Genomic DNA, 18,767 nt, shown 5'->3' with positions numbered 1-18,767 from the left:
TAATATATATATGAACTCAAAATTGAATTCACAACATTTTTTTAAATCCAGGTGTAGTCTTGATCTAATCACCATGCAAAGTGACATCCTGAAGTTGAGGGTAGTCTCCTGTCATTTCAGTACCAAGATTGCCCAAAGAAGTGATCTGATTGATTAAAAAAAATAATAATTCTTGTAAACTAAGATGTTTTTAGGGCTTTATTTGGGAGGGGGATTTTTTTTGTGTCTGTCATTCGATGTATTTGTGGAACCTGCAGTAGTTTTATCATCTGCTGCATGCATGAGATGGGTTTTTGAAATTGCAGCAGTGCCCTCTGTTTGTGGCTATATGTAAGGACCTAATGAGTTAAGTAGTTGTGACTGTAACCATTTTGATTTCCTATGGAATGTTCTCTGTCATTTTCAGTATTGGAAGCCTTCCTCATAAACATTCAGGTACTTAGTTGGAAATTAATTCATATTTACACCTAAGTGAATAGTTAGCAAGAAGAAGAAAAAAAAAAAAGATACTTCTTTCAATTTTCCTATCTTTCTGCTGTCCTAAAACAAGGTCACAATTTCCTGGTACACCCCAGATCTTAAAGGTCAAGGCCTGGTTGTTCTACAGTACACTTCTTCAAGGATGGATATTGCTTATTTTTCTTTGGCCAGTGACAAAGCCCCACTCTACATAAGTGTTCTGTATAATGTGTGGTTTTCTTCAGAACTTAAAAAGCTGAAACTTTGGCTCAGTTTTTATTTCCTATAAGAGCTCAGGTGGGCTTCCTAGATGATTCAGGTTCAGCCAATGTGATATCAAGATGACATAGTGTAGGACAGAGCAGAGCAAAGATACAGCACATGTGAATTGAGTGGGCACCAGCTTTGATAATACCAGCTGTTTAAAAATAGATAAAGTACATTTACCCATGAGCAAGTGCACGTGCTGCGTAGAACCTGAATAATACAACACCTACATCATCCCAGCTCTTTAGTCTTTAGACTGATGGGCAACACTCAGCTTAAAAAAATCACATACTTCTTTGTAGGTGTGTCAGTCCAAAAGAAGTGTGTAAGAGAGACCCTGACACCTTAGTATGAAACCAGGCCCTTCCGAAAACAAGGATCAGCCTGGAAATGTTTTCTCCCATTTTTTCCTCACTTTGCTTTTGTAACTTAGCCTGACCTGGAGTCAAAGTTGAGTACATTCCTGAAGTATTCATAATGCCAAAAATCTCACATTTAGTGTTGGAGTTAAAAGAAGCCTAGTCACATTAAGTTAGGTGGGGGGTGTGCATGTGTAGTTGAGTGTGTGTATCTATGTATTCACACACAGGTACATGTATATATTTGCACACACACACATGATCATTTTTTTCCCCCAGTTGTCATACTTGGACATTGGTTCTCTTGAATTAGAATTACCTGAAGAGATCATCATAACTTTGCAGGTAGCCAGTCCCTCAGGGACTGTATTTCATAAAGAGCAAGAATTGGAAGTCAGTTTGGGTAAGGATTGCCTTATTCCCTTCCTTGAATAGTCTCATTTATTCCATTTGTATTCCATGCAACTAATCATGTAGAACTCTACTTGAAATATTCACCCCTTAAGTGAATTAATATTTTTTATTTTAGTGAATGCATCTTTTGTTTCTTTTTATTTTCTGAAGCTGTGCTTTAAAGTTCAGGGTAATGCGAGTTCACCTGATGAAATTTAATTGTTTAGGTTGGATGTTTATCTAAAGAATAATTGATTCAGGAGTTTCAGTGATTCCAGCTTGGTTATATTACTGCTCAGAATCTACTTTAATCTATACTGATAGTTCGGGGGTTTTTGCCCTTTTAAAAAAGTGACATTGTACTTTATAACATAACGAAAATCCAGCCTTTTCCTGATGTTGAGACTGAACTGGGCAAAGCTGCAGTTCTTGAATTGAGACAAAAGTATGACCCTTAGCAAGAGCGGCCAGTCCTTCTTCCCACCACCCCCGTCCTCTGTTTTTCCCTTTGCACCAAGCAGTCTTTCTGACCACATGAGGGCATCAGTGGGCTAATAACAATGATTTCCCTCAGCTTTTAAATACTGTCAGTGCAAACCTCATAAATTACGAGAAATACATGCAGTGGAGAGTTTCTGTAAATTTGGAATAATCATATGATGGCATTCTGCAGACCCACACGGGCTCCTGAAAATCTTGAAATACTGCAGATTGCAGAGTTATGTGGTCAATAGGTGGATTGCAAGGTATGGTTTGATATCATTTCCAGTTCTGAGATCCATGAGCCCCAAATCCACAGTTTAGGTCTGTGACCTCTTCCCAGACCATATAATTTATTCAGCTGAGGACTAGCAGCTGTGTACTAGCCCTTGAATGAAGGCATCTGAGTATGGGGAAGCATGAGACTGGAAAGCCACGAATTCACAGAGCTAAATAAATTCATATCTCTAAAAGTATTTATGGGATAAGGCAGCTCAGATAAAGATCACTGGTTCTCTGTCAGATACCTTTTCTAATATAAATTTCCTCAGCTTGAGTGGGGCCCTTGTTGGAAGCACTGTACAAACATGTCTGAAATACATTCTCTTTCCTAAAGAGATCTTCCAGTGTAATTAGAGCAGAGAGACAAAGAGCAGGAGGGAAATAACCTTATCCAGCACAAAGTTCCCTTTTCTTCCTTGACCTTCCTGTGAAAGCCCAAAATTCTTATGGGAGAAAATATTATTACTTCAACACACCGTCTTGAAGATCTCAAAAAGTCTGCAGCAGTGCACATTGCTGACGTAAAGGTCAGAGCTCCTAAGACCAGTGAAATTCTGCTGTCCCAGCAAGACAAATGCATACTAATAACTTTGCCTTTATGAAAGTGGTTCCCTGATTAGTGAAAGGACAAACATAGGGAAAATTTAAATAATTTATTATATATTACAGTAATGCCAAAAATCTCACATTTAATGTTGAAGTTAAAAGAAGCCCAGTCACGTTAAGTTGGGGGGAGTGTGCATATGTAGTTGAGTGTGTGTATCCATGTATTCACACACAGGTACATGTATATATTTGTACACACACACACACACATGCTCATTTTTTTTCCCCCAGTTGTCATACTTGCAGATATATTACAGTAATGCCAAATATGAGAGGCCTTCCTTTAGAAAAGAAAACAATGTAGTAGATATTAAGTAACGTCTGCCTCTGCTTCTTAAGGACAGAGTTGGCAAGGTCCTAGGTATACAGAAAATCAGGTTTTCTCCTTCCACATGTAATTTTTTTCAATTTTCTTTTTACCCTGTGGTCTTCAGTCTGGGCCATTCCAAGCTGACATACTGTGTTCTCTTATCCCATATTTCTAGCTGTTGATTATTCACAGTTCTCCAGAAGAAATCAAATTCAGTGTTTTCTGAGTTCATTGATGTTAGGAGGTGTGTAGTAGTCATGATAAATAACAAAGCTAGACATTATCTATCTGCTCTGATAATATTTCATAGTGGATCAGAATACTAAAAAGATGATGACCTCACATCTTATAGTTGAATAGAATTGACTAGGGAATTTTAAATAATGAATGAGGAAAATGGACTTTACACAGGTGTTTACATAGCAGAAGATATCCATTACATGAAAGAAATGTATTGTATTCTCTTATTACTTTATTTAGTTTTCCAGCTTTTAAGCCACACAGTGTATATTTGTGGGCAAAATATTCTAATGCATCTACTGTGCAGAGTTTCTGAGTTTGTTCTTAGAGTGTATGCATTTCGTTCAAAAAAGAGCCCACAGCAGCATTTTGTACAGTGGTTTGGTTTTTCTAGCTGGTGTATATAAACTTCATTTGCAAGCCAGATCACCTTTTTATAAGTTTCACTCCAAATCTCTGCCTCTTCCCCATCCAGATTCACTTTTCTAAAGTGCCATCAAGGTTATGATGGTTTCAACAATTTTTGTATTCAAGACAGAAGCTTAATGCCTGCATGATTTTTAAATGCTACTTTTAGAATTAAATGTTCACAGGAGTCAGGTGATGTATGAAGCTTCATTAGTTCATCATGAAGTCTTGCAAAGTTTTACGGGCAAGATCGAAAATCAAAATGAAGTCAAAAGAATAAAGAAAATATATTAAAAGTTTTATACTTTTTTTTTTCTTCTTTTAGGTCTGTTAATAAACTTCTTTATATTCTTTCAAGTTTGGTGCCTGCTTTGCATTTCTCCTAATTCTTATCTCACAGCAGATAAACAGTAATGAGTATTTTGGACCAAACCACTACAGTAGTTGAGTGTGTGTATCCATGTATTCACACACAGGTACATGTATATATTTGTACACACACACACACACATGCTCATTTTTTTTCCCCCAGTTGTCATACTTGCAGATATATTACAGTAATGCCAAATATGAGAGGCCTTCCTTTAGAAAAGAAAACAATGTAGTAGATATTAAGTAACGTCTGCCTCTGCTTCTTAAGGACAGAGTTGGCAAGGTCCTAGGTATACAGAAAATCAGGTTTTCTCCTTCCACATGTAATTTTTTTCAATTTTCTTTTTACCCTGTGGTCTTCAGTCTGGGCCATTCCAAGCTGACATACTGTGTTCTCTTATCCCATATTTCTAGCTGTTGATTATTCACAGTTCTCCAGAAGAAATCAAATTCAGTGTTTTCTGAGTTCATTGATGTTAGGAGGTGTGTAGTAGTCATGATAAATAACAAAGCTAGACATTATCTATCTGCTCTGATAATATTTCATAGTGGATCAGAATACTAAAAAGATGATGACCTCACATCTTATAGTTGAATAGAATTGACTAGGGAATTTTAAATAATGAATGAGGAAAATGGACTTTACACAGGTGTTTACATAGCAGAAGATATCCATTACATGAAAGAAATGTATTGTATTCTCTTATTACTTTATTTAGTTTTCCAGCTTTTAAGCCACACAGTGTATATTTGTGGGCAAAATATTCTAATGCATCTACTGTGCAGAGTTTCTGAGTTGGTTCTTAGAGTGAAAGCATTTCGTTCAAAAAAGAGCCCACAGCAGCATTTTGTACAGTGGTTTGGTTTTTCTAGCTGGTGTATATAAACTTCATTTGCAAGCCAGATCACCTTTTTATAAGTTTCACTCCAAATCTCTGCCTCTTCCCCATCCAGATTCACTTTTCTAAAGTGCCATCAAGGTTATGATGGTTTCAACAATTTTTGTATTCAAGACAGAAGCTTAATGCCTGCATGATTTTTAAATGCTACTTTTAGAATTAAATGTTCACAGGAGTCAGGTGATGTATGAAGCTTCATTAGTTCATCATGAAGTCTTGCAAAGTTTTACGGGCAAGATCGAAAATCAAAATGAAGTCAAAAGAATAAAGAAAATATATTAAAAGTTTTATACTGCAGTGCGATAAATTTTTTTTTCATTTTGGGATACAATTAAAGAAACAGAATGCATTTCACACATTTGTATTGTCTTGCCTAAGACTGAATATCTTTTCTGTGGAAAAATTACCTGCGGACTCAATTTTGTGCTGTTGTTGTGAACAGAAATTATACTATTAATTTTTAGTACATAGAAAAAAGCTGTACATGATACAGTACAAGTGAGCATAATAGAAGCCATTAGAGGGTTTTTTGCATGTTTATGCCTTTCTCTTATTAGTTTTTATATGTAGATTATAAAAAGTTTTCTTTTTCTCTTTAGTAGAATCAGTGTTATGGTAGAGTGTAAAACCACCATGGAACTGGCAGATTAGCTTTTGATCTGCCTGATGTGGAACTTCTGTATGCTCTTTGGGAATGTAATGCATATATTTGTGCTGCTGATAAAGAATGTGTTGGAGGAAGGTATGTTCCTGTGACCTATTAAATGCATCCTAGGATAATACTAAGAGGTTTAAGGTTGGAGAAGTTCAGGAATAAAAGAAAACAATTATATTGTTTCAGGGAAAAATCAGTCTTTTGCACATCTGCAGAAATCCATTCTGCATTCCTTGGAATACATTTCCTAATCTTTTGTGCCGCTGTGGGATGGATTACTTAATGCATTTTTCACATGGAATACAGTCATGTTTTGTTACAGTCAAAGTCAATCTTTTTTCAGAATAATGTGTGAGAGTGAAAGCAGGTTTTGCACTTATTTTGATGAAGAAATTACCATCTCCTAAATCACCCATAAGGCAAAAATCTACAAGGTTTTCCCTTCTTTTCCTGCAATATTCTTCTGATACCTGCTCAATCTTTGTCTGCAGCAGTAATGAAGAAAGCAAGTTAAGATATTTTAACTTTATAATGTTTCTAGTGGGTTTATATTCATATAACTAATATTTTTCAGCAATAATTTAGTGCCTGCTATGGAAAGTAACCCATATTTTTCACTGACTGTAAACAGCCCTGTTTAATATGTTTTATACTAATGAAAAGGAAAAATATCAGATTAACTCTTTCCTTCAGCATCTCAGATATGTTATAACAAGAGTGGATATCTTCTAATTTGGATCTTGGAAGAGTTCTTTCCTTTATGATAAAAAGAGTAAATGAAGAATGGGATCTTGGCAGCCTATATCTGCCTACTTTCTGGGACTGTCTAATCATGCAACTAATTAAGCTAATGCACACCTTCTTAATTTACATTGAACCAAGCACCTGCATTGTACAAATTGTATTCTACCTCAAATCTTAGTGCACACATTCTTTTCCCTGTTTTCTTCTGATCAACAGTAAGAAACAACCAATAATGCAGTATTATTACTAATAGTAGAATGAGTGCTTATGAAAACAGTATTTGGGCACCTTAAAATTTTCTTTTTAAATATTTTCCTACATAAATATTCTTTACAGCTGCAAATACTGCAGCTGTGTCCCTGTTTGCTTGTATAATTTGTATGCATTTATTAAGTTGTGACACATGAAATCATGCTGGTTGCAGCTTTAGGAAATGTGTTCTATGTGGAATCGTCCACTGAATGCTTAAAAGGGCTTAGTAGAGAGGTTGGTTCCTTGTCACCACATACAACTAGGAGGAATTCCATTTATTTCTATTATGAAGATGTAAAAGCTTGTAAGGAATGCCTAGCTCTGCTTAAACGTTCCCAAAAGGATAAGAAATACTGATTTGGGGAGGTTTGAAGAATGGAAATACAGACTATTTTTAAAGTAAAATTTTCACCCCTTTACATCTGCGGGATGTAAACCTGGAATTAGAGTGGGGTTTTTTCCCTCTTTATGTACCTGGAGTATTAAAATAAGCATTGTGTTTTATGTAAGAGGATGCAATATGGGCTTGTCCTATCAGGGCCAGAGATAATTAAAACTAAGAGGTGAAAGGTCTGTTCCCTGTACATGAGGCGGCTCACCCCCGTTGGAAACCAGAGTTTCTTTGCCAGTCCTGAGGCAGAAACTTGCTTTTGTTGCTGTGAGCCCCACAAAGGAGCTTTTCTGACAAGCAGTCCTGAATGGGAGGTACTGACACCTCCTGCGCCCTTCAGGAATTTTAATGAAGTTAACCCTGTCGGGATACAAAAGTAAGCTGCTGTGTTAAAAGACCATCCACTCTCTAGCCAATTTGCAATGTTGCAGTGTCAGTTACAGGGCAGGATGGCAGGAATATGTGCAACCAAAAAAAATTATCTACATGTCAGTTGCATCCCAGTCAGCATTAAGGAAAAAGTCCTTCACATTTTACTGGAAACTGTCACTCATTGATTACATTTCTATTCAAAGCTAGAAATATTTTCAAGCTTGTCTGACTTCTGCTTACAAGATCGAGAAGATGTTTCCTAACCTGTAAGCACGAGTTCTCTTTCTGCCAGCAGTTAAGTCTGAGTACATGTTCTGCCCCTTGTTTTAGAGAGTCAGCTTCTTACACAACTGTGATGGAGGTTTGGACAGTGAGAGCTATTGGCTCAATCTCTTGCATGAAGCTCCCAGGAATAAATAAAATTTCAAGTGGGACAAGACAGGAGGAGATGAAAAATACAGTTTGAGGAATTTTAGTCTTTAGTTAGTTGTAACAGACTTGAAGAATGAGGAGCTGATGTATGTCTTAAAATGCTTGGGGGAATGTTGTCAATACTCTGAAACATGAATGACTGAATAATAGATCTACTGAAATGTTCATTTCAGTTGACTTTGCTAAGTGTCTTTTACTCATTACATTGGATACAATTATAAACATGTTAATAATAGAGCTATTAATATATATTCAATCCAGATGTACTTTGAGTAGTACTTGCTAAGATACAGAACTGCACAGTTGTACTGCTTGGGACTGCCTTTGAGTGGTGAATCTTCTTTTTAAAGATTTTTTTTTTCTTCTCAGTTTTGCAATGTAGGATTAAGATTACTGGATGCTAAAATGTCATTAAGGTCACTTGTACAAAATCAGCTGAAGCAAAATTTGATAATGCTTTTGGTCAGTTTTATTCAGAGAGACAGATCTTTTTGCAATACACTAGAAGAAAACTAATTCTGAACTCAAAAGGTAAGTACTGTACTGTGAAAATAATTCATATGTTAGAATGAAATATAGATATGTGTGGGACATAAATAATTTTAATAATAGAGTACAACATCTGTCTCCATAGTTCCCTAGCTTTTATTGTGGGGTATTTTCTAATGGGTTCATGCGAGCTCTTTTCGTCCCATGGCTGTGACAGTGTCTTGTGTGGGCAATGCACAGTGTATCTGGGTCAGCTGTGTGATCCTCAACAAATACAGCTTCTCTCTCTTACTGAGGGATTGTAAAAGTGTCAAAAGTATGCCAGTGCTTCCTTACTCTCCAGTGGTTAATGTTATTAAGTTAGATGATTTCACATCAGTATTCACTTAACTGGCATTATTGTGGTTCTAGATCCACTTCCAAAATAGTTAACATTTGTTTAGTACACAATATACCATAGTTTGTCTGACCAGCTGAAGTCTGGACAAAACTACCAGCTTCTGACTCATCTTCACAATGGCCTCTATTACAGATTGGTATGTATTTAATGGCTGTTTGGCATAAATATGGCACAGATGTGAAACACCTGGTTTCACTGTGTTGTTGAGTGCAGTAAATCGTGTAACTGACTTTTTTGAGCCTCTTTATCTTCTTCATGAAGGATGATAAGATCACTTAGCTTCCAAACTGAATGTGTTTGTATCAGTTTTCCCTATGCAGTTTGCTCTTAGAATCCCAGTGTTGTCAGAAAAAAAAAAAAATTTAAAAAGTGTAGCCATGTAAAATCATTTTGGCGTACGTTCATGTTTTTCAGAAGGAACTGATCTAGAGCAAGTTGTTCAGACACCATGTATCTCTCACTGAATGTAAAATGCATGTTTAGTTCTATTCCTGCCTGGCTACCCTTACTGTCAGGAGATAATAGATGTGTAAGAGGCAGGACCAGAAAATTAAGTCAAAGCATTAACAAGTTGTGGTATTTGTTATTGTTTCTTAATTTCCCTTTTTCTTAAGTACTCCTTTCATGCCATTGCCCCTTAAGAAAAGCACGTTCCTTTGTCGTCTTTCTGACCTGAAGTATTCATATTCTTCTCACACAAAATTTTTGTTTGCTTCATTGACTTTGGAAGACCTACAGAGCCTGCATCACAAAGTCCTTCTGAATATGCCCATTACCTATTGCTGTAAGTGCCTGAGAATATAGTGTAGTCAAAGAAAATGAGAGAACAAAAATATTTGAAACCAGAGACTAAGATCATTGATGACTACTTGCCAGTAATGTTTTAACTCTACAGAGAGTAAAATAAGAGTTGTGTATTCCAGGAGAGTATGACAGTTGTGCTTCTTGTGTGATGAAGACTTTGAGGAAAAACTTGCCCAAACAGGGAGGGGAAAAGTGCTTTCACACTCTGATTGTGAATCACCAATATGTATAACCAAATTTAGATAATATACAATTGAAAAGTGTGCCCTGAATGTTTTGGAAACAGTGGTTATTTTGGAAATCAAAAGGAACTTTCAGAAGGGAAAATTCAGTTTTTCCAGCTATTCTACTCTGACCCGCGCCTCATAGCTGGAGCTCAAGGCTGCTAGGCTGAATTCATGTGTTGTTTCACAAAGCCATAATATGCACACCAGGCAGCATGGAATCTGCACAATGATGCAGTAATGAATAGTGCCTTTCAGTGCATGTATAGCTAGGAAGAGCACAGATTTCTCTCAAGAAAGGGTGATTAGTCAAAACTCTTGTTGAAAGAAACAAAGTTCATAGAAGTCTTGCAATTAGATTTAAACAGAAAATATTCAGGATGGGACAGGTCAGCTTTTGAGCAAGGAAATTATTTATATATTTGAAAAATACCCATCATAACAGTAATAGAAAACTTATTTTAGAAATTACAATCAGACAAGCTTGGCAAAGCTACTGTGGATTTTAGGGGTGCTTGAGTCCTTTCTCCACTTTTAGTACTTGTTTTTCTTGTCTTCCTTCTCACTCCAGACAAACTAGATTAATCCATGCAGTTTTGGATCCTGCCCCTTAAATCTACCTTTCCAATAGTTTCTAATGTCAAGAATTCCTCCAGTCCTCAGAGGGGTGACTTACCTATGGTTCTTCCATCTCTTTATATTTGTCACACTGAAGAATGTATCGCTGTCCAAAGGTTTTTCACTTCAGTTTTTCCTCATCCTCCCCCTGATTTCATGTCAAGGCTCATTGATTTACTGTTTATTTATTTATAAAGTATATCTTCAATTCTAATATAGATCCTTGGTAGTCTAACCTCTAGTTTATAGAAGAGTTTCAGAGTAGAGACAAGTTGTTGGTTGTAAAATTACCTTGAAACCTGTAAAATTACCTTCCGTAGATATGGGAATGGGAAGGAGAAAAGCCTGACAAGTCACTAAGGGAATTTCCTAAGAGCTCGAAGAAAAACCGGGAAAGTACATCCAGAAGATTTTCGTTAGAGGGTTCTACAGTGTGCTAATATAATGCAGTTTCTACATATATGGTAAATTTGAAAAATAATTACCCCAGCAAACCAGTGCTAATAAAACTTGGTTGTTAAAGTATTCAGAGTGAGCAAAATTCTAATACCTTTTTTCTGCATAGATGGTACTTAAAAGAAAAGGAAATGAAACTGCTGCAATTCACTGGCATGACATTTACACATCTGCTGGTGGTGTTCCATTCTAGTATCATTGAATTTTCAATTATTTTATCCATTCAGCTATTAACTATACATAAACAAAAAATAGTGAATTCTTAAGCTATGAAAGATTGTACTCCTTGTTTCTTTTCTTTTTTCTCAATTTTCTTCAAAGTTTTAACAGAAATTAAATGTTGGATGTTTGGTGTCCTTTTAAGAATAGAAAGCAAGAACATCATTATCAGATAGAAGGTTTTCTGTTAATCACATGCCATTTCAAAGTTACAAATACCTACTTTAATCAGATAATACTATTGTAAAATAAATTTATGTTAGAAACTTGTCTAGTGCATGTGTACTAGAAACACTATTTATGAACAACTTATACTTGAGAAGGATATATGAGCAACAAAGCTCCTTTGTCTACAGACCTTTTCACTTAAGATTTAAACAATGCTTGTATTTCAAAATGTTTCATGGAATTTTTCAATGGAAAAACTTGACAAAAATAGAATATGACATTTGCATCCCTGGTTATAGTTACATTTGTTTCATAGATCTTCCTTTTGCAGAAAGAATGTTTTTCTCTAAAGAATACAGAAGCATGAACATGTAAAACTTTTGCATAATTTCATGTTTCTCATTACAGAATAATATTTTCTTTTGATTCATGAGGCTGACACTATGATTTTGGGTGTATAATTTTGTTTTAAATTAAATTCAGCAATTTTTGTTATCCAGTATTTCTGATAGTTTTTAAATCTACAAGTTATGCAAAAAAGAATGATTTATTTTGGAGAAAAATTCTTAAACCAGAAAAGTATCTAACCCTAAGGGTGACGTGCTGTTGTGGTTACATGTTTCTCCCTATACAAATGTTAAATGAATGTAATTTATCTGATTAGATCTTGATTTTACACTAATGACATGGTTCACAGAGGATGTATTGTATCTCTTTGAATTGATATAAATTCTGTAAAGGGAAAGAAAATGATGTTTTGAATAGCTGCCAGAACAGCGTTGTTAGAGCACATGTTTTCAGTTCAAAAACATGTGTGGAATTCATGTCAGCATGAAGTTGAGTCTGCAAGACAGTGAATTCAAGGATTAAGCTGCTCTACAGTGAAAACCCTTATAATGCCAGTGAACTTCTGAGAAGGCAATAAATCATAGTTATTGGGACACATAAATTCATTGGATAATTAGATGCATTATCGTAGATAAGAAGAAAGTTAATTTCAAGTGGTTAGAGACATTAATTTTCCATCTCAGTCACTGGGTTTCATTTAAAAAAAATAAAGTGGCACTAAATTATAGAAGATTAGTAAGGGGCCGTTTACACATGAATCATTTATTTACCACATGACTCAGAGTTCATAACGGGAAGAAGTATTTTTGCCTTCAGTCACCCACTTAAATCCAGCCCCAGCCTAAAGTGAGTCAGCCCTGACCATCTGGCAGCTGTTGGGTGTTCAGCTGTGCTATGAATCCGTGGGGAAAGTGTTGTCAGCAAACAGGTCTAGAAAACCCAGCACGGTGGAACTTCTGTGGTCAAGGCAGGGACATTGAGGATTGCATGAGCCTGTCATTTGAACTGGTCATTTTTGCTGATGAGTCTCATCTCTTTAGTCCCTGTTCATGAAAGGAACATCAATCTACCCACCACTAAGGAATGGGGGACTGCAGTTGGGTGCACATGAAATGTGTAAATGGATGTGCAGTGCTGTGGATATGCAGTACTCTGAGAAGTGTCACTCTGTCTACAGGGGGATTTTGAATTATGTTGGGCAGTTATCAGGAAGCAAATTCTAGTGTGGATATGAACAGAATGCAGAGTGGTTTGGATGTGGCAGTAGTCTTAGTTTGGGTGTGGGTCTAATGTGCAACTCGGGAGCCCTGTTTTACTCTGCTCTATTCTGAGGTGGCATGTTGCATTTATTGCACTAATGCTGGTCCTACAGCTACTCAGCACACCTGCTATGTTATTATTAGGCTATTAGAGTGTTTAGTATAAGGGAGATTTATATCTCTCTTTCTCTCTTTTACAGATAACCATTGAGAGGGAGAGTGGTTTGGATGTCAGTTCCCCCAAACATGGAAAAGTGGATCCAGACAACATGCCACATGTTGGTGGAAATATGTGGGCTGGTGGAACAGGTTTTTCATAGTTTTATATATTTTAATGCATCATTGACAGATATCCAAGGGAGATGCTGTGCCAGTCAAAAAATGGTTTTATACAAAGCTATCCTCTGCCTAGAGCTATTTTACCCAATACAGGGTTGCTTTCTTGACAGTAAAAGAAAAGAAAAGAAGTATTTGCAATGTCAAACTGTATGTAACAGATCTCTTCTTCAATTATATTTTGTTGTTTCATTTTACTGGCCATACGGAGAGCAAGAAGCTTGCAGCCACAGAAACTAGGCTGAGTCATTTGCCATTCTCTTAGATGTTCCTGTAGCTGCAGAAACTTAGGTAGTGTAGGCAAGAGGTACACAGAACAGGCAAAGTGCCTCCTAATTCTAATAGGTCATGATAGTGATCACCAGCTAAAGTGATTTGGAAGCAGTGTAAACCAACAAATTTTAGGGAGAAGACAGAGTCTGGGACCAGGAGCTTTCAGGAGATGTACAAGATTTAAATGTTCTATGGTCCCCGTTGTACAGGGCAGAAACCATTATGAATCTGGTCTCAAGGAACTATAAACTCAAGTATTCCATGGGAGTTCTTCTTTACTATGATACCTGTTTGGTTTTGAAAACCTTTGTCAAAAAATATTTCAAATAGGGATTGTTAGCAACAGTTTTTGAATATCTGTAAATGACAATGGAAGCTTTAAAGAAAATGTGTTCTTATTTTTTATCAAATGTATATTCTTAATGGTTTTTATCTCAACCATCTTAGGTGGGAGAGACACTGCTGGGTTAGGAGGCAAAGGTGGGCCGTATCGACTGGACGCTGGCCACAGGGTTTACCAAGTATCTCAAGCTGAAAAGGACGCTGTTCCTGAGGAAGTTAAGAGAGCTGCTCGAGAGATGGGCGAAAAGGCCTTTAAACAGAGGTAATGGGAAAGTCTTTCTTTTCTTTTCCACTTCCCAGAAGAATTTGAAAAAGATGGCTGAAAAGAATTTTATTTCTTAGCTGCATTTATCAGCTACATTACCCTACCCTGTTCATTATCACTTAACAGAGATTACCAGCATATGTTTAGCTGTTCTGGACGAGATGTATAGAATGTTTTATTGAATTAAGCCACAATGTTAAAATGACTGTTTGATTTGGTAGAGTAAAACATAGCTAGATGGAGAAGGAGATTGGTGTGAATATTTCTCTTTTTAAAAAGGAATAAATTATATGAAAATTTATTTGAATTATGATGAATCCAGATTGTATGTTGTTAGGAATTCATCACTTAACAAGTGTATTTCAAAATGGACCACTGCAAGCAAATGGCTTCTGTTTGAAAGATCTGTAGACAGATGGTTAGGGCATAGTGCTAATAATGCCAGGGTTGTGTGTTTGATCCCTGTATGGGCCATGCACTTAAGAGTTCGACTTGATGATACTTGTGGGTCCCTTCCACCTCAGAATATTCTATGATTCTGTAATTTGAACTATTAAGCCTCAGCAGGTAATTAACAGGAGCAACAGGTCTTCCCAGCATGAGTGTAATGTGTGATTACTGATCAACTCTTCCCCAGAATGTGCACAGAGATCAGATTTCTTCCACCAGCTGAACTCTCAAGTCAACCTCTGTATTTAGTATGAAAATAAGCATCCCCCCTCTTCAAAATTGCTTCTGATCTGCTTCGTAATAGAAACAATTGCTAAATATGGTCTTGGATACTGTACATCTCTCTGTGCATATGTCCATATACACACCTGGCATGCTTTGATGAATTTCTACTGCCTGTGTGGTGATTTACTAAATCAGTGCTATGGGAAATTCCTGGCTACTGCTACATGCTGGGAGAACAGTGCAGCTATGCCCTGTAAAATCTGGGTATCTGTACATGAGGTAACAGTTCCTGTGCTGCAAAACCCAAGTAGGCTGGCATGTACCAGCTGGAAATGTAGCCTATTATGAAACCACATTTGACTTGGATCGTTATTCTGTACCACTTGGATAGTTGTGGGATCTAACAGATAAGAATAGGGAGGTTGAAGTCCTAAGGCTGACCAAAAAAAAAAAAAAGGAAACTTCAGATTTCACTGCTTTGTTTATACAGGATTATCTAGAAGGGAGAAATTTCATATAAAAGTTATTGATGCTCTCCTGGCTAGATAGTATTTCTAGTGGTAAACATTTTAAATTGCCCTATTTCACTACTCTAGAATAGATGCAGTATTTTTCATGGTATTTTTCTGAACTACCTTCCAATGTGAATTGATGTAGACTGCCACAAAGTAGAACAGCACATGGGGTTTTTTTGTTTGAAACAAAATGGTTCTTTTATAGATCCGAAGATACTGAACTCTGTTGGCAGGATTCATGAAATTAAATGTGCAGCACTGAAAGTTACTTTTTCCTACCTCTAATGAATAGTGGTTGGCAAAACTTTAAATTGCAAAAGACATTATCATGATAGAGGCAACAGATTTGATGTTTGATTTTAATATTATCCTTAAAGGGCTAGTCTAAACAGCAGTTCTCAGGCATACTTTATGATCCAGGCAATTAACTTATGATAGTGTTATAAAAACTTGCCATTAGAAATAAAATTAGCCTACACATACTTTACTGTCCATTTATGGTTCAGTTAAAAACTCAGTATTTTTGAAACACTGTGAGTGAGATTATGCTGTCATGTAGTGCTTGTTTGAAAGGGGCTGGGCACAGATAGGCCAATATGTTTTAGCTCAGGAGTGGACCCAGCCACGTGGTAGGGTGGGCAGGTACACAACTGCTGCCTCTCTACATGACGTTGCATCATGGCAAATACTGAACAGTGCACACTGCTAGCATATCTGCCTGTCCCCTAGCTCATTCCTCACTGTTGAACCTCTGTAATTACATTCCAATGGTGAATTTCACCTGTTCTGCTAAGCTATGTTGTTTAAAAGAGTGATACAGGACTTGAAATGGACACATCTTTGCTTATAAAGCAAGCATGTATTTGTTTTCATGATGCAGGTGTGCTCTCTGTTACAGGCCTCTGGACAGGATAGTGTTCACTGACATGAGTCATTTTCTATGGGGGAGCACACTTTTGTTAATGTTCATTTAAAACTTCTTTGTTTCAGAGTTTCTTCATTTAATGAAGCACAAAGATAAGTATTTGAGACAGTTACTATTTGTAGGTCTTCAAGGACAGATTTTATAGTGTGTCTTTACTTAACCTTTGTGTTAAAGCATGAATCAGGATGTGTTTAAAATACTCCGACGGTGAAGTAATGAATAGACACTCGTGATCCTTTTATGTACGGATAGCAACACCTGAGCCAACAAAACCTTTCAAATTTGATCACATTTTTCAGAACCTCCGATTTACTTCTCAAACTTGAAAGCAGATTACAAGAGAGTCATAGGATTAGTAACTTTAATAACTTTTAATGTGATGCAGTCCCTGTAGACATTGGTGAACATCTGCTGTGTCAAAAATTCACAAGAGCAGCTGCCACTTCTCTGATTTGTCTCTTCTGCATGCTTGTTGCAGTCTGAATTCCCCTGTCATCAAGTAAATAAACTTTTAGTTTACGTAAGTAAATGGAAGATATGCTTGTTTCCTAAACTGTTCTTAGCTCCCTGTCCTTTGCTTTAGATTGAAAGAGATTCAGATGAGTGAATATGATGCATCAACTTACGAAAGGTTCTCTGGAGCAGTCCGACGTCAAGTTCAGTCGCTCCGCATCATCTTGGACAATCTGCAGGTAATCTTAGATCCTCTGATAAAGGAACATAGGGAGGCCATTACATTAAGCCCCAACTACTATCCTGCTAATATCCTGTTAACATCTGGTGGTCATACCTTTGAAGGCTAAAAGCAGGTTCAGTTTATAATCAGTTAGGAAAAACAGTTTCATATTACTATTTTAAAAGGCAGCCTACAAGTGGATCCCAGTGCTCATCTCTACAAATTATAGTATTCCCATTCCACACCTTACAGATAACTTATTCAGGAGCACAGTTTTGTGAGAGAAAATACTACTACACATTTTTAAAAGGTGAAGGTGTGTAGAGCCCAGTCTTTTTCATTACCTCCAGTCCAAAAGAGTATTTTTTAGCTGAGAAGTGCAAATGCTATAGGTGTTAAAAGAGGCACCCTCTCCAGGTAGGAGCCTCACTGCATATGCAGCTGAAAACATGGATTTTTCTCAGGTTTGTTTTTAACTCTTGCTAATAGAAATAGGTACTGCCCAAATCTCCTAAGTGGAAACTCACTAAAACCACCAGTTTGCCTTTCTTCTGGTGACAGGCATGGTGGTTGTTCTGGGTTTTTTTTAATACTAGTGTTCATATACAGGGTAAATAAAATTGTAAGTGCATTGTTTCTAGGAGGCATCTGCTAATCTTCAGTGGAAATTAAAGGAAAAGTGATTTGCTCCTTATAAGACATATTTGATCATAAATATTTCTGTTGAAGGCTACTAACCATTACTATATATATCTTAGTTCATTAGTCACTGTGCTGTGTCTTAAGCAATAAAACTGAAATACAGTGAGAAATCACTTTGTATGATAAACAGCCTCCTCCTGGAGAAAGACATCCAATCCCCTGGTATTGCAAGTAAGAAGGATAATATTTCTTTGCCTTATTTATACCTTTAAGCCTTTGTAGCTACAACCACATGACTATAACCACATATATACACAGAGAACCATTAGCCAGTTTTATTATGAATATACCAATTCAGAGAACTCCTCGTGTAATGAACATTTAAGATAGGCATGATTAGGTGATTCATGCACTTAGTATGTATCTCAGTTCAGGACACAGGCTTTTGGCTTGTAAAGATGGGTTTCAGTTGAAAAAAATTTGGATGTAAATCTCAAGTTTTTCTACATCGTTTATATCTAGGTGGGTTTTTGCCATGTTTCTAGCACACAAGCTATTGGAGGCACACTCTGGGTATGAAATCAATAAGTGAATCTTCAGTTTGAAGTCTTTTTTGTGAGTCTGCCTTATCTGTCCCTTGGAGCCAAAATTCTTACGTTCAGGGATCATGTTAATAATCAAAATATAACATATTTTAATATAAGGAGTCATATCCTCTTGCTTTGTTAAAAAAGGTCATTTTAATACCAAGGCAAAGTCTTATAAGCTTCAGTATTTTATGACACTTTTCTAACTTCCTGCCAAAACCTGTAACAGCTAACCACAGAGCTAGGAAATGTAATCTATGATGGAAAAACCAAATTACTGAATTTGTAAAAGCTAAATCATAGAACAAGAGCAATAGTGAAAGCAAATTTTTAACATTATAAATTTTTATATAGATTTTGGTAGGGATTTTATTAGAAGATTAACTAGGAAAATGAAGATAAGCGATAGCAGGAGTCAGGTTCAAAATGCCTTTTGTTAATAGGGAAGCTGAGTCTAAGCACATTTCATGTGATATTTTTGAGAGGGAAAAAATTTATTTGAATTCTTAGCATGGTAACTCATCCAGCCCTCATGGAGAATTGTGCATCTGTCTCCCATTATTTTCTGTATGTCCTGTGTACACCATGAGTTCTCAACTAGAACAGTTTTCTGTTATCAGTCATT

The 18,767-nt window shown here is 36.5% G+C and overlaps 1 protein-coding gene across 1 annotated transcript in view; it reads left to right on the top strand.

The window, feature by feature from the left end:
• The window catches only part of VWA8 (von Willebrand factor A domain containing 8), a 169,152-nt gene that overhangs the window by 130,650 nt on the left and 19,735 nt on the right, over positions 1 to 18,767 (top strand). The window contains exons 37-39 of the mRNA XM_008633141.2: positions 13,107 to 13,215; positions 13,963 to 14,119; positions 16,821 to 16,929. Coding sequence (XP_008631363.2) covers positions 13,107 to 13,215; positions 13,963 to 14,119; positions 16,821 to 16,929 — 375 coding nt within the window. The remainder of the gene's footprint in view (positions 1 to 13,106; positions 13,216 to 13,962; positions 14,120 to 16,820; positions 16,930 to 18,767) is intronic.

Source organism: Corvus brachyrhynchos, unplaced genomic scaffold (assembly GCF_000691975.1).
Source record: "Corvus brachyrhynchos isolate BGI_N302 unplaced genomic scaffold, ASM69197v1 scaffold202, whole genome shotgun sequence".
Lineage (NCBI taxonomy): Eukaryota > Metazoa > Chordata > Aves > Passeriformes > Corvidae > Corvus > Corvus brachyrhynchos.
The sequence above is the reverse complement of the archived record's forward strand: the minus strand, read 5'-3'. Positions and strand labels throughout refer to the sequence as shown.